Source organism: Cervus canadensis, chromosome 13 (genome assembly GCF_019320065.1).
Source record: "Cervus canadensis isolate Bull #8, Minnesota chromosome 13, ASM1932006v1, whole genome shotgun sequence".
NCBI classification, from domain to species: domain Eukaryota; kingdom Metazoa; phylum Chordata; class Mammalia; order Artiodactyla; family Cervidae; genus Cervus; species Cervus canadensis.
This window is the reverse complement of record NC_057398.1, coordinates 75269407-75285719: the sequence shown is the minus strand read 5'-3', so window position 1 is coordinate 75285719 and position 16313 is coordinate 75269407. Positions and strand designations below refer to the sequence as shown.

At 46.9% G+C, this 16313-nt stretch overlaps 1 protein-coding gene across 8 annotated transcripts in view; it reads left to right on the top strand.

Moving 5' to 3' along the window:
* ATP2B4 (ATPase plasma membrane Ca2+ transporting 4) overlaps nt 1-16313 on the top strand; it is a 101519-nt gene that overhangs the window by 66676 nt on the left and 18530 nt on the right. For 6 of the 8 annotated variants that reach the window (XM_043485919.1, XM_043485917.1, XM_043485912.1 and 3 more), the window contains 9 exons: nt 1464-1499; nt 3238-3399; nt 5676-5890; nt 6230-6472; nt 6947-7188; nt 8111-8342; nt 9677-9856; nt 10539-10626; nt 11259-11365. In XM_043485919.1, coding sequence (XP_043341854.1) covers nt 1464-1499; nt 3238-3399; nt 5676-5890; nt 6230-6472; nt 6947-7188; nt 8111-8342; nt 9677-9856; nt 10539-10626; nt 11259-11365 — 1505 coding nt within the window. The remainder of the gene's footprint in view (nt 1-1463; nt 1500-3237; nt 3400-5675; nt 5891-6229; nt 6473-6946; nt 7189-8110; nt 8343-9676; nt 9857-10538; nt 10627-11258; nt 11366-16313) is intronic. The other 2 variants (XM_043485918.1, XM_043485916.1) reach the window with 1 other exon arrangement.

Sequence of the window (16313 nt, the reverse complement as noted above, 5' to 3'; positions counted from 1 at the left end):
TGGAGGAAGCACAAGCTGGAATCAAGATTGCCAGGAGAAATATCAATAACCTCAGATATGCAGGTGACACCACCCTTATGGCAGAAAGTGAAGAAGAACTAAAGGGCCTCTTGAGGAAAGTGAAAGAGGAGAGTGAAAAAGTTGGCTTAAAATTCAACATTCAGAAAACTAAGATCATGGCATTCGGTCCCATCACTACATGGCAAATAGATGGGGAAAGAGTGGCAACAGTGGCTGACTTTATTTATCTGGGCTCCAAAATCACTGCAGATGGTGATTGCAGCCATGAAATTATAGATGCTTACTCCTTGGAAGGAAAGTTATGACCAATCTAGACAGCATATTAAAAAGCAGAGACATTACTTTGTCAACAAAGGTCCATCTAATCAAGCCTATGGTTTTTCCCGTGGTCATGTATGGATGTGAGAGTTGGACTGTGAAGGAAGCTGAGTGCTGAAGAATTGATGCGTTTGAACTGTGGTGTTGGAGAAGACTCTTGAGAGTCCCTTGGACTGCAAGGAGATCCAACCAGTCCATCCTAGAGGAGATCAGTCCCGGGTGTTCATTGGAAGGACTGATGCTGAAGCTGAGACTCCAATACTTTGGCCACCTGATGCGGAGAGCTGACTCATTTGAAAAGTCCCTGATGCTGGGAAAAATTGAGGGCGGGATGAGAAGGGGATGACAGAGGATGAGATGGTTGGATGGCATCCAGGGACATGGGTTTGGGTGTACTCCGGGAGTTGGTGATGGACAGGGAGGCCTGGCATACTGCAGTTCATGGGGTCGCAAAGAGTCGGACATGACTGAGCGACTAAGCTGAACTGAACTATTCCTGAAAGAAGGGAAAACAGAAGGCAGAAAGATAACAAACCAAATCTGCACCTTTCCCTAAGCATTCCTTCTCTTGGAGGAGAGAAGGATTTGTACCATTTGGCTGGAGGAGCAACTTGGTCTATTTAGGGAAGGGCAGTTAATGAAAAGGCAACAAAGCTCATTCAGTTAGGAAGCAGACTATTTCTTCAGCCGCCTTCAGAGTGAATAACGAGAAGGCTTGCCTGGTGCTGGTGAGCTGACATGGAGGCACCTTGCATGGCCTTTGCCACCAGGGGGAAACAGTTCAGACCTCTCACTTCCTAACCCCCACCCCATTTTTCCAAGTGGTTTGACTCGGGCCAGAAGCACCTCCCAACAGCAACTGTGCTCCAGGAGAAAGCAGCTCAGAAGGGGGTGTGCACTCCCCTGCATGAATGACCTGGTTGATACCCCAGGGATTTGTGATGAACCTCTAATAAAAATGGGGATAAATAGAGGTGTGAGCTTCCTTTACATCCCCTTCGCTGCAACTCAGACCCTTTGCTGTCACCCTTTTAGGCTCTGAACAGGACCGGCAAATTGGATATCTGATCTCTGAATAGTCATTTTGGGTCCCCACCCCATTTTTTTCTTTCTTGTTCAAACAGGTAAAAAACAAGGAGTCCCTGAAAATCGCAACAAAGGTAACCTTTCCACTCACTCATTTACCATCTCTACCTGCTCACACTCAAACCAGACCTTTCCAGGCCATCTGCCTTCCCCCTGTTCCTCTCCATAAATCTGTTATCTCCTCCTGTGGCCCAGATGCCTCATCCTGAGGACGGTGCAGAGATCTGGGGGTGGGATTGGCCAGATTGGCCAAACCCAATCTAAGGTGGGACAGCAGCACCCTCTGCTGTTAGCTCAAGGGGCCTCCTGTCAAGATTTCTCTCGGGAAGCCTGTGCAGTGATCTGCTCTTCCCAGGGTGCTGACCTCCTTGCTTCATTGCCCTTGGCCAGAGTTAAAGAGCAAGGATCGCTAGTCTCTGGGTTGGAAGCCTTCAGGGTCTTTGTGGGGAGGGGCTGGGATGGGCAGTCCCTGCACCCTCTTCTTCCTCTTCTGGTGCTGTCTTCCCGTCCAGACCCTTCTCAGCTAGTCTTCTCTGGGTGCAGACAGCCCTTTGTCTGTAAGCTCTTTCCCCACTTCTTTGTTCTCTCCACAGTCTGATTTCTTCTTCCTGATCTGATGTGTGTTTCTCTTTTGGTGGCTGTGTTTACATCCTGTCTCTGTCTTATTTGTGAGTCTGACAGCAGAGACAATCTCTCAGGAAGGGCACCTAACCAAAGGAGCAGAGCTCTGCAGGGTGAAGTTGGAGGGGTGCTGGGGACCAGCAGGAACTGCTCCCTTGAGACAGCTCCTGGAGACTTTTTTCCTTTCATAACCCACATCATAGTAGGTTTTCGAAATAAAGACATCACATTGGAAAACCAGGACTCAACAAAAGTAATTCTTAAATTTCAGCTCTCTTTAACTCTTCTTTTTAAAGCAAAAATGGATTTCGCTGTCTGTCTTTATCCCTGCCTTCTCTTGTTCCAGGGAGTCCCTCACACCAACTTCTTCCCTTAGGGAAAGGTACTCTGTACCTCCCTACCTTCATCAGGGGAGAAAGGAGATTTCCTTCCCCTATTGTTCAACTAATATAAGAGGGAACTGGAAAATACCCTGTGTCTGGGGTCTGTGTTTCTTCCATGACAGTCTATACCTACGTAGAGAGAGAGGGGAACCTTTTAAAGAGCCCACTAAGACCCTGTTGGGTTTCCCAAGTGGCTCTGTGGTAAAGAAACTGCCTGCCAATGCAGGAGACATAAGGTTTGATCCCTGGGTTGGGAAGATCTCCTGGAAAAGGAAATGGCAACCCACTCTAGTATTCTTGCCTGGGAAATCCCATGGACAGAAGATCCTGGTGGGCTACAGTCCATGGGGTCACAAAAGCGTTGGACATGACTTAGCAACTAAACAACAAGACCCTTATGCTCTAGGAACATTTACCAACCTTCCGCTTCAGCCCCTTTCTGCAGGAAAGATTCACTATTTTAAGCACTGAATTCCAAGAAGGATGGCTGTAGGTAATAGCACTCAGTGGCAGGACAAATCCTTTTGCTGGAATAAAGCTGGCTCAGGGCTCTGAGACAGCGCCAGGAAGCTGCCACTGAGGAGGAGATCCATCCATTTCACCTCCAGTTGTTCAGATACCATATTCCCAAGGCCCTAAGAGAAGGTCAAGCTCCCTGTCTGGCATGGGGTGAGGGAGGTCAGATCTGATGTCAGAGGTCCAAGGTGTGTTCCAGAAACAGACAGAAGGGTTTGTTAGTTTCCCCTTGCCTACTACTCAGGGCTACTGCCTGGCCTGCTAACCTGTCCTCTTCGTGTGTGCACCCTAGCAAAGACCCAAGATGGAGTGGCCTTGGAAATCCAGCCACTCAACAGCCAGGAGGGGATCGACAGTGAGGAAAAGGAAAAGAAGGCCGCCAAGCTGCCCAAAAAGGAGAAGTCCGTGCTGCAGGGCAAGCTGACTCGCCTGGCCGTCCAGATTGGGAAAGCTGGTGAGTAGGGCGGAGTGTTCTCAGTGTGTTCATCAGTCTTACTCTGGATCCTCGCCGCTTTGATTGCCTCCTTTCTATACCAACCAGGTCTGGCAGGAAGCAGCCAAAAATTCCAAGTGGGTGGGGCAGTTCAGGAATCTGTGTCCCTCCCTGTGACTGTTGGATCCTCAGCTTTAGCAGAGAGACATGTCTTCCTATTTAGGGTTAAAGGCCCAAAACAAATGGGAGGTTAACATTAGCAAGAAGGAAGACTTTAATAACTACTCACCTGCTCAAGTATTGGCTTGAAAATTCCTGAAGGATAGAGAAGGCTGCTGTTGGCTGGGAGCAATTATCTAGCATAAGAATGGCTGGGCACAGAGCAGTCAGTTCAAAATGAGGACTGGAAGGCAAAGGAAGACAATGATTAAAGAGGTGCTTTGCAGAGCAGAGGTCACTAAAGGTACTCCTGTGCTTCATGAGAGGAAACAGCTTCTCCATGCCTGACTCTGGAGAGGGTGGTGGGGAGGAGGGCGGGGAGGGACAGAGCTGGAAGAGGCAACAAAAGGAAGATTGCTCCCTCAGCGGGTATCCCTTCAAGCAGTCTTCTCCCGATGTTTACTTCCTGACCCCACCTCTGTGTTCACTACAGAGTCTAGCCCAATACATCTCTCTGTGTACTGTTCACCTGGGATCTTGTTACAATGCAGATTCTGATTCAAGCAGCCTGGGTGGGACCTGCGTTCCTAACAAGCCCCAGGTGACTGCCAGCGCTGCTGCTCTGCTGAGCACATAGTGAGAAGCAAGAACCTACGGTGATCCACTTAGGCATTCAGCTCCTCGGCCACATTAGCCTGTTTCAGGTCACCACATGTGACCAGTGGCTCCCTATTGGACAGTGCAAACAGAGAGCATTTTGAGCATCACAGACTTCTGCAGAGCGTCAGCTGGGCCTCGTCATTCAGTTCCAGTACCCAGCTAATTTTGACCACCATGAAAATCCTTGCAAATAGACAACAGATGAACAAGAAAAATTGAAGTATGAAATCAAATCATTGAGCCTGGCACACAGGTTTGAAGCATCAAACACTTCTGCCTAAGGCCTCCTGTAATGCTGCTAATCCCCACCTTATTCTTTAGGGAGAACAGGCCACTGAGGGCTAGTCACTGGTCTCTGGACTTCCCACATCCAGCCAGGCCAAGGACCAGAAGGACGCAGGGAATGCACTACCCTGAGAGTGAAGGCCTCCTAAAGTTTGCACCCTTGCTCGGTGCCTTGCTTGTCCTGACCCTGAATATGCCTCCACTGATACAATCACCTCTAGCCTTGCTCTGATTTCCCTGAATCATTGGGCCCTCAGGAAAAGCAAAGATATGAATCAGAAAGCAGAACTCTTCCCAGATATTGTGTCTCAGGTAGACACAGGTGCCCAAGTATTGATCCCCCAGCTCTCAGAGTAGCCGGGCAATACGTAAGGCCGTTGGAGCCCCCAAGCCAGTTGTTTTCTGACCCAGAGCTTATTCTTCCATTGTAGGATGTGTAGGATGAGCAGCTATCACAGTTTGCTTGACTTCTCAGTTCCAGCACTGAAAGCCCCACAGCCCAGGACCCTGCTCAGCCTCGGGCACACCAGGATGCTTGGTCCCCGCTGGTGTGCCCTCATCGCCTCATAAAAGAGGATGCTAGTAGTAGCTTGTCTCGCAGGGTTGTTGTGAGGATTAATGAGTTACTACCTTGAAGTGCTCGCCTGGCTCATAGTAAGCACTACCCTAACAGTTGCATTGCTGTCATCTTCTGTCTGTGCCACATCAGGAGAAAGGCTGGGAGGCACTCTTCTAAGGATTAGTTATGTGGGTGTTGTGCTAACACCCACAGGGCATCACTGTGAACATGCTGTGAATTCCCTGACATTCTCAGTCTACTAGAGAAGTCAATAAACTACTAGGAAAGAGTTAACAGTAGTCACTACATTATGATTTGTGGGAAGATAGTAGCTCTGAGATAGAATCTTAAAATGCTGTTTTTGGAAAACTAGACCAACCCCCTTATTTATAAATGAGGAAATAGGCTCAGAGAGGGGTCAAGACCAGTCCAAAGCCACGAGTCAAGTTGGTACAGCACCGAAACTCGTACCCATGTCTTTAGAATGCAAAACCATGTCTTTCGCCTGCACCATAATGTTCAAGTACCAGAGAATAGCTAGGGCCTTGGGGTATGACGAGATAGATATCCGTCTCTGCTTAGGGCCCTAGGAATGCCCTCAAGCCTGGGTTCACGTGATTTGTTTCCTGGACAGGTCTGATCATGTCTGCAATCACAGTTCTCATCCTGATTCTGTACTTCGTGATCGACAACTTTGTGATCCAGCGCAGACCATGGCTGGCCGAGTGTACCCCCATCTACGTCCAGTACTTTGTCAAGTTCTTCATCATTGGCGTCACAGTGCTGGTAGTGGCTGTGCCCGAGGGGCTGCCCCTGGCCGTCACCATCTCACTGGCTTACTCTGTGAAGGTGAGACGGGATGAGACTCTGCTCTTTCAGAACACAGACCGGGGGAAGGGCCCCAAGTAGCTCTGGTGAAAGGATGGCCACTTTGTCTTCGTAAACTCTTGGGGATGCCTTCCAGGAGCACAAGCCACTGGCACTTTGGAAGGACCACCTGGATCAACTGCATCAACGTTTACCTAACCCAGTAGCATCTTAAGAGGATTTACAAAAATGATATCTTGCATTTTTGTATGGGAGCAGAAAATGAAATGTGGAGAGTTGCTGGCTAGGAAATGGCCTTTGACCTGTATTTTGGAAAGCTCAGTTGGTCCCCTCTCAAGTCTTATCTATTCTCCTTTGTAGAAAATGATGAAAGACAATAATCTGGTGCGGCACTTGGATGCTTGTGAAACCATGGGCAATGCCACAGCCATTTGCTCTGATAAGACGGGCACGCTGACCATGAACCGCATGACTGTGGTGCAGGCCTATGTTGGAGACACTCGTTACCATCAGATCCCAAACCCTGAGGACCTTGTGCCCAAGGTCCTGGACCTTATTGTCAACGGTATTTCCATCAACAGTGCCTACACCTCTAAGATTCTGGTAAGCTCTTCTTTTGCCAGGACAGTTAAAGTGGGTAGTTGGAAGGAACCACTGATTTTCTCTTGTTTATTCTGCCTGAATTGCCATCCCAATTCCCATTTCCCAGTCCCCAGTGAACGTGTTGGGGGTGAGACTAGGAAATAATCTGTGAAAGTAGATTGGGAGATGGGGTGGGGGTGTGAAGCAGGTAGGAATCTGTGGCTGTGAAATCACCACATTATCTCTAAAAGGCATTATCTATAAAAAGAGGACTCATGCTGGTACCAGAATTGAGCTTATCACGAATAAAGCACTTAGTTCCTGGAAGCTAAGAAAGAGTGTTGGAGGCACCACCAGCACCAGCCCCATGGCGGCTAAAAAGACCCCAGGCCCTGGTGGCTCAGGGGCCCCGGGCGCACGTGCGAAAGCCTCCTGAGGGCGCCCTTCCCCGGCTGGCCCCTCGCCCCGCCCTCCCACCGGTGCGTTTCTTTCCAGCCTCCCGAGAAGGAGGGCGGCCTGCCCCGGCAGGTGGGCAACAAGACCGAGTGCGCCCTGCTGGGCTTCGTCGCGGACCTGAAGCAGGACTACCACGCCGTGCGCAGCGAGGTGCCGGAGGAGAAGCTCTACAAGGTGTACACCTTCAACTCGGTGCGCAAGTCCATGAGCACGGTCGTGGAGAGGCCGGGCGGCGGCTTCCGCATGTACAGCAAGGGCGCCTCCGAGATCATCCTGCGCAAGTGAGCCCCCCAGCGGCCGCCCCGGCGTCGCCCTCAGGGAGGTCTGGCTGTCAGCCCCGCGCTCAGCCACCGGGTAGCAGCGCGCCCTCCTTCCGGGAGGCAGCGTCGTGACAAAACCTAAGCTTGGCTCTGGCCGAGCAGTTGTGTACTTTGGATACTAACACTTCTCAGCTCAAGGAGGCAGATGCTGTCATTACCCCTGTTTTACAGATGAGGAAACAGGTGCAGTGAAGTTCAGTAACTTGCTAGAGGTGATGCAGCAGATAGTGGTACAGGCAGGATCCAGACCTAGGCAATCCATGCTTCCATTTCCTATTCTGAAGAGATAATACCCGCGTATCCTACATTTAATCATTGGATTAAATGATTCAGTGTATGAAAAATGCCTTGCACATAGTAAGCACTAGAAATGTTAGTTCTGTCTTCCTTTTCCTTTTCGTTCTCAGTTCTGATCACAGGAAGTTGCATAATCAAAGCGGCCAGACGGTCCATGGGGTATTAAAGTTGACCTATGTGGATATACGGCCAATAGCTAAAAACCAGTGCCCCAGCATGGGTTTAGCCCCAGCATGGATGACACTTTGTCATTTGCCCACACCCTCTGCCCTGAGCCCTCTATATACTGGGGATTGAGAAGGTCGCTTTACCATTGAGAAGCTCAAAAGAGCAGGCGACCCACGAATGACTTGGTGTTGCGTTCCCAGATGAATAGGTGCAGACGACAGGGGAGAGCGATACGCTCTGCCCACCTATCAGTCACCCCACCTTGGATACAGGGGCTCTGCTTTGGGTGATAAGTGGAGATTTATGGCCACATAATAGTGTCCTTAGGAGTCATGTGGAGTGGTCAGGGTGTCTGTAACGTGTCAAAGCACACTGGGTGGGAGGTGGGGTGCTGCGTTCTGACTGTGCACCTTCCCAGGTGTAATCGAATCCTGGACAAAAAGGGGGAGGCAGTGCCATTCAAGAATAAGGACCGAGATGAGATGGTCCGCACCGTCATCGAGCCCATGGCCTGCGAGGGACTGCGGACTCTCTGCATCGCTTACCGGGATTTCAGTGATGGAGAGCCCCCATGGGACAATGAGAGTGAGATCCTCACTGAGCTGACCTGTATCGCAGTGGTGGGCATCGAGGACCCTGTGCGCCCGGAGGTGAGGCTTTGACTCGGGAACGGGGCTGGGAAGCATGAAGGGGAGGCTGCCAGTGACCACGGCCCCTGCACTGGCCTGCTGTGACCTAATGAGCAGCCACACAGGAGTCACAGGAACTGCAGTACCAGCTCCGTTTCTAGCTGTGACTTAGGAAACTTAAGCAAGTCACCTAACTGTTTCTCATTTGCTGGGATAGATATTTCTGTGCTTCCTGCTTCACAGAACTACTGTAGTGTACTGAACTAATGAAAAGTGGCAATCCCGCTGCCTGTGGGTCATGCCGTCTGAGGGGTGAGAAACATAGGTTTTACTGGGCTAATAAGAACAGTTTGGCACTCAAGAATAGTGAGGAGATGGAATTAATTGAGACGCCAGCTTTGGCCCTAGTCATGTCCTTTCAATCAACACGTTCTTGTCAGGCACCCGTAGAGCCGCTCAGCACTACTCTCCACTGTTGGAGGCATGACAGGGTGTCATGCAGCTGGGAAACTTAAAAGAACTGATATGGTTGGAGTATGTGCCAGGTGTGGAAGACGTCTGCTGGAAAGGAAGGCAGAGGCAAAATCTCAAAAGGTCTAGCATGCCCTGCTAAGAAATCTAGATTGTAAGTGAGAGAGTAAGCTTTTACACCTGGCTGCTGAAGCAGATTTCCCCTTCTACTCATGGTGCATGCCTTCATACCAAGTCACTCAGTTGTGTCTGACGCTGAAACCCCATGGACTGTAGCCCGCCAGGCTCCTCTGTCCATGGGATTCTCCAGGCAAGAATACTGGAGTGGGTTGCCATGCTCTCCTCCAGAGGATCTTCCCGACCCAGGGATCAAACCTTATGTCTCCTGTATTGGCAGGCGGGTTCTTTACCACTGGTGCCACCTGGGAAGCCCTCAACTCATGGTGCAATAAAGTGAAAGAAAGTGAAGTCGCTCAGTCGTGTCCGACTTTGCGACTCCATGGACTGTAGCCTACCAGGCTCCTCCATCCATGGGATTCTCCAGGCAAGAATACTGGAGTGGGCTGCCATTTCCTTCTCCAGGAGATCTTCCCAACCCAGGGATTGAACCTGGGTCTCCCGCATTGCGGGCAGACGCTTTACCATCTGAGCCACCAGGGAAGCAATAAGGTGCAATAAGGCAAATTCAAATGTGAGTTTCATGGGTAGGTCAGAAGTAAGGTGGCACCAAGCAATATAGAACTGACCAGACTCGGCCTGCACCCCATGGTTCTACTTCCAGGGTGCCTCTCTCCTGTCCACAGCAAAGGGACAGCTGAACAGAATCCGGTGACCAGGCCTCACCACACCCCCCTTCTCCTTTCTGCTTGCTTCACCCTCCGCAGGTGCCAGAAGCTATTGCCAAGTGCAAACGAGCTGGCATCACTGTCAGGATGGTGACGGGGGACAACATCAACACAGCCCGCGCCATCGCCACCAAGTGTGGCATCGTGACACCTGGGGACGACTTTCTGTGCTTAGAAGGCAAAGAATTCAATCGCCTCATCCGAAACGAGAAGGGCGAGGTGAGCTTTAGGTGGTGGGAATCAGAGCCTCCTTCATCAGGGGAGGGCTGATGCATGTGTAAGGCATCCAGGACAGGTGGGAGAAAGTAGATGGTTTTTAAATTAAAATCTATTCATAGTGAGACATGCCTTTTACCAAAGCTGCTCAGACAGTAAAATTGGGAATTTTTTCTTCTCACTGTATTCATTCACAAGCTATCTTTTGAGACTAACTTCTCACACCTCCCCATTTTCTCCAGTCGTGGGATGCCTTTGTCCCAATTTTCCTCTACCCCACCCCTCCTGTGTCACTGCCCTGTGACTGGCAGGGGCTCGGATTGGTGACAGGGTAAGATCTGGGTGTGGGAAGGCCACAGCTCCTGGTCTAAGTAGCAACTGAAGCTGAGACCTCAGGCACTACTTCAGCCAACAGTGAAGGGTCCCGCCTTCCGTCAGGGTCTCAAAACTAGGGGTTGGCTCCCAGGGAGGGAGTTGGGAGGAAAAGGAGACAAGCAGGGCCTGAATGGTCAGCATCTGTGGACCTGCCCTCGGAGCCGAGCTGGCTGCTTCACCTCCGCTGGAGGCCAGGGTCACGCTCCCGGGGGGCCGAGGGACACCAGCTGCCCCAGGAGCTTGGCGCGTGTGGAGACTTTCCTGGCGGCTGCTCTGAGCTTGACTGACCCAGGTGTGTCTGCTGTTGCAGGTAGAGCAGGAAAAGCTGGACAAGATCTGGCCTAAGCTCCGAGTGCTGGCGCGGTCTTCCCCCACTGACAAGCACACGCTGGTGAAAGGTGAGGTCGGCTCCTGAGCAGGTGCCTGGGATAGAGGAAGGCAGACCAGGGCGAGCACAGATAAAGAACCGAAGCCAAAGCAACTCTCTCGTCCTGAATAGGGAGGCCTAGGAGAGCTTCCCAGCTCATGGGAAGAACATGCAGGTTAGCAAACGTCTGAGCACCTGGTGAGTATAAGCTATATGATGAAGTCATTTTTAAACATTATCATGTTTGTCGATAGTACTGGGAATTAGGCAATACAGGTTAAGCTCTTCCCATTCTGCAAAAAAGAAAGTTTGAGGCTGAGACAACACGTAACTTATCCAAATTGCCCAACTGGTAAATGGAAGTGTTATTGTTCAACCTCTGGGTCTCTGCCTTCAAATCATGTAGTGCTTTTACGAGTGCATGATAGCTGTCTTGATGTACCAGACAGGATATCTGACGAGGTTAGACTTTCTTAGCTTAGATTGCTACCTGTGAAACAATTTACTGCCATTTGGTGACGCTATAAAACCTCCAGCATAGGGAAAAAAGAAGGAAAGAGTGTAAAAACGGAGGTGGTGACAGGGATTAGAGAGGAAGGCCAGAAAAGCATCTTTTGTGGGAAAGCGGCCCCTGACCTCACTGTGGTGCGCCTGTCTCCCCAGGCATCATTGACAGCACTGTTGGGGACCAGCGGCAAGTGGTGGCTGTCACCGGTGATGGCACCAATGACGGGCCAGCTCTGAAGAAAGCAGACGTTGGTTTTGCCATGGTAAGCGGCTCAGCGTAGCATCTCTCTCTGACTGCAAGCTGCCTCTGCCAGCGGGAAGCCCAGACAGGCTCTGACATCCTTCTGCTTCTTGGACCTTCGCATCCCACTTTGTGCTCTTTTCTCTAACTCCATCTCACCTACCTGCCTGCCCAATAATAATATATATAATGAGGGACTCATGAAGTTTGAAGACAGGGAAATCATGAGATTTCATTACCCAGGAAAATAAGACAAACTGAAACTTACCCATGAATATGATAATATTGTCTGCCTAGGCACACTATAGAAAATTCACATTCCATATGGAAAGTGTGTATTCTGTAGTTAGCACTGTTCATCACTCTGCTGATGAGGCCAGGAGCATCAGAATCACTTAGAAAGTTCATTTAAAATCACATATTTCAAAGTTCGACAGTCAGCTATCTTGATGCGATAGCATCTGGGCCAGGTCCCAGAATGTTTGTTGTTGTTCAGTTGCTAAGTTATGTGCGACTCTTTGCAACCTCATGGACTGCAGCACACCAGGCCTCCCTGTCCATCACCACCTCCTGGAGTTTGCTTAAACTCATGTCCGTCGAGTCAGTGATGCCATCCAACCATCTCATCCTCTGTCGTCCCCTTCTCCTCCTGCCCTCAATCTTTCCAGCATCAGGGTCTTTCCCAGTGAGTCAGCTCTCCGCATCAGGTGGCCAAAGTATTGGAGCTTCACCTTCAGCATCAGCCCTTCCAGTGACTATTCAGGGTTGATCTTTAGGATGGATTTGTTTGATCTCCTTGCAGTCCAAGGGACTCTCAAGAGTCTTCTCCAACACCACAATTTGAAAGCATTAATTCTTTGGCACTCAGTTTTCTTTATGGTCCAGTCTCACATCCATACATGACTACTGGAAAAACCATAGCCTTGACTAGACAGACCTTTGTTGGCCAAGTAATGTCTCTGCGTTTTAATATGTTGTCTAGGTTGGTCATAGCTTTTCTTTCAAGGAGCAAGCCTCTCTTAATTTCGTGGCTGCAGTCACCATCTGCAGTGATTTTGGAGCCCAAACAGAAATCTTTATGTTCTTCTTAACAGGTGCACTTGTTGATTCTAATGCTCAGGGATATTTAGAAGCCCTCAGATAGCAAAGTACATTCTCACATTCAAGTAGGTAATGATTGTAAGCTTCCCATACATTTTGAACTGTTGGTGATTTTTAAGCAGTAGAAGGTGATTCAAACAGAACTCGATCTTTAGGGTGCTGTCTTTAAAACCCAGAATATAAATTTTAAAAGTTTTTATCCTAGGGAATTTCAAGAACATACAAAAATAGAATAGTTTATTGTGTTGGCCCACATATACACATTTCCCCTTCTCCAGCTGGATTACTCTGAAACATTTCCAAGATATTATATCATTTCATCCAGTATGTGTCTTTGGAAGAGAAATATGTCTCAATAAAATATATTTAAAAGAATCATATACCATTGTCTCACAACAATATTGATTCCTTGCTATCACTAGATATCTAGTCAATGTTCACGTTTCTCTTCATAAGTTTTTTGTGTTTCTAAATTATTTGTCCAAATCAGAATCCAAACAAGATCCATACACTGTGGTTGGTTGATATGTATCTTAAATGTATAAATGTATAATAGTAGCTCCTAAAGTGTGCTCTTCCACCTATGCCTGGAAACCTACAGAAATGCAGATTTCAGGCCTCACCCCAGACCTCCTGAATCAGAAACCTTGTAGTGGGGGCCCAGCAGTCTGTGTCTGAACAGGCCCTCTGGGTAATTCTCACGTATCCTAAAGTTTGAGAACCACTGACCCCATAGGATCTATGTGTCAGGGGTTCCCAAGACTACCCTTTACATTTGTGGATTTGCTGGAAGGACTCAGGGGACTTGGCCTATAACTGTACTCTTGGCTAAGATTTAATCCACTGGTATACTAAGAACCTAGTGAAATAGTCACAGACAGGGTCTGCAGTCCACACGCAGGCTTTCTTGTGATCTCTCCCTGTTGTGAGGGGGTCAAAAAAAGCACCTGCTTTCCCTAGCAATGACAATGTACCGATACATGTGAGGTTTCTGCCCAGAGAAACCCATCAGAGACTTGGCACCCTAGAGTTTTATCAAGGTTGGTCACATAAGCACCGTCAACCCAGCATATGCTAAGATTCCAGACTCCTAGACAGAAGCAGCTTTTTAATGGAAAATAAGAAAAATTAGTAATCACTAATTAATTTTCAGTTAATGTTGACTGAGAACATTCTGAGAGCCAAGTTCCCAGATGCTAACCAAGGGCCAACCTTGCAAACAGACCTTTCTCAAGATAGCAGCCTCAACCATGCTATGTTAATTCTTTTCTGCACAAGGCCTTCCATCTTTTTTTCTAGCTGTTTAATTTTGAAGGAAACAATTTGTTTTTCTATGTAGGATATACCACGTCATGGATTTTGTTGATTATATCCCTATGTCCTTTAACATGCCCTTGTATTGCCTATAAAGTAGTATTTAGTATTTCCTATAAAGTAGTATTTAGTTCTATGAGCAGTCAGATTCTACACCCCATCTTTCACTAAGGGCTGCAATATGACAATGTTCTGATTTTCTTTATTTATTAACTTGCATACTTCTATAAAAAGAAAATTACCCTCATCAACTCTTTGGTTCAGCTCCTTTGTGAAAGATAGGTTAAATGCTTAATTTTTTTTCCATTATTTACCAGTTCCCAAAACAATGAGTTGATTTTTTGGAATCCTCCAAAGTTTTCCAATGAGTTTTTTTTTTTTTAAACTTACTAAACTACTAAAAGTTAATTGTCTGTTTTTTAAAATATCATTATAAGCTCATATTCTTTTGAATATATGTGATATGTTTCCATCCATTGCCCGTGTTGTTATTTTGATGTTCATACTGACCCATCATTAGCCTCTTCCACACTGCTAAGCACTTTGGATGTAACCTCAGTTCTCTGTAATAGCATTCTTGGTCTCTTGCATGATAAGATGCTCCACATCCATCATGCAAATTTCTTGTCCTAGATTTAGAATCATTCACTTCTCAAAGGAGTTCTGCTTCATTTTAGTGAGAAATGGTATTTAGAGAACACAATCTGAATGTCAGGATGTTCTTTACTTCTGAGTAAATTATTGTTTCTAGAACTTTTCAGTGGACAAAGCTAGGAAATACATCTTTTATATCTCTTTTTGGTTTTGTGTTTCTTTGTTTTAAAGGTAGAATACTTCATGAATTCATATTGTCATTTCCAATTCAAATTTAGAATTCTAGAACTAACTTCCTAATTTTACTTCCCTGATTTTACATTTATCTCTTAAGCTGAAAAGTTGATCTTAGGGTATTAACATAATTATTATTTGCTTTATCCTAATATATATGTAATAGTGTCAAGATAGCAATGATAATACAATTACTGTACTAAAAGTAGTTAAAGATTTTTCTTATAGTTCTTTTTATCCTGTAGGTATATCCTACTACAGATGTAGGATCAAAGTACTGTGTTTTTCAAAAAGTCATTTAGAACTTTTCATTCTGTGTGGTTTGCTACCAACTGGTTATACCAGTTCATTTATATCATGTGTTGGGTTGGGTTTTTTTTTCCATTTTTGAGATTACTTATTTTAAACTTAATTTTGTTTTATACCTATATAAAGTAGTTACATAATTCTAAACTAAAATACACAGAACAAGATCTATTTATAGAAGTCTCGCTTCCATCCCTGTCACCTCCAGCCTGTTGCCTCCTTCTTAATCCCACAGATAGCATCTTTGATTTTTGGTTTATCCTTCTGTTTGCTCCTTTAAAAATACAGTCAAATGTGTAGTATATGTATATCCCATTCTCTTAAATAAGTGACACTTAGCTATATTTATCTGTATACACACTATATACTCTTTTTTTTCCACCTTGCTGTTTTTCATTTAACAACCTAACTTGGAGATTATTCTATAGTAGTACATATATAAAGACATCCTTCCTTTCTTTTTTTTTTTCCTTTCTTTTAACAGTGCATAGTACAGAATCATGTGGATATATTAGAGAATCTTTTGAAAGGGAAATTGAATTATATAATATGTCTAACAGATACTCATTTGTTGCGATCTGGATAGGAAAACAATACCACCAGGTAAACAGAACAAATAATCTAATGGTACAGGTCAGATTCGCAAACAAGCTCCTCTGGAGGTTACAGGGGCTGTCAGACATGGCATAGAAGTATGGTCTGGGGATGTTAGGAACAGCTTTGTCTAGCAAGCAGGGCTTAATTAATTTACAGGGGCCTTAAGGATAGCTGTCGGACACGACTGAGCAACTTTCACTTCATTAAGGATAGATAGGATTTAAATAGAAGGGGAAAGAGGATGTTCCAGGCTTGGACAAAGGGTGTGAGTAGAAGACTGAACTCTTGAAATGAATGCGAGAATTCAGGGAGTAGTGAATAAATCAGTAGGTTTTGAGCAGAAAGCTTATATAAGAGCAGTTTGGAAAATGAACCAAAGTTCACTTGTTGAAGCCTTCGACTACCAGATTAGAAAGTTTACTGTTCCTCAAGCACCGCTTTCAACCACTGATATGTCTGTTTACAAACCTTGAGTGGTTCCCCAGGAACAGGGTTTTGAATAAGGACAGGATATCTGAACCATGCTGCTGGACTGCTCCTTCTAGGAAAGAACGTGGAGTGACTTCAAGGTGTGGGGGACATAAGGATTTAAAAGGGATATTTAACTTGGAGGTAGAACAGAAAGGACTTTCCCCCTATCTTCTAATTACTTTCTAAGATGGAGAAGTAGGCGGGGCAGGAGACCGGAATATCGAAGGTGACTGTGATTTCCAGTCTCAGTTCAGGATGCGGAGCTGGCATCGTGGGCCGCTGCCCTCTTCCACACGTGGTGGCGGCACATTTGCCTTCATTCTCTTTGGAGAGGAGTCCAGAACACGGTGGTT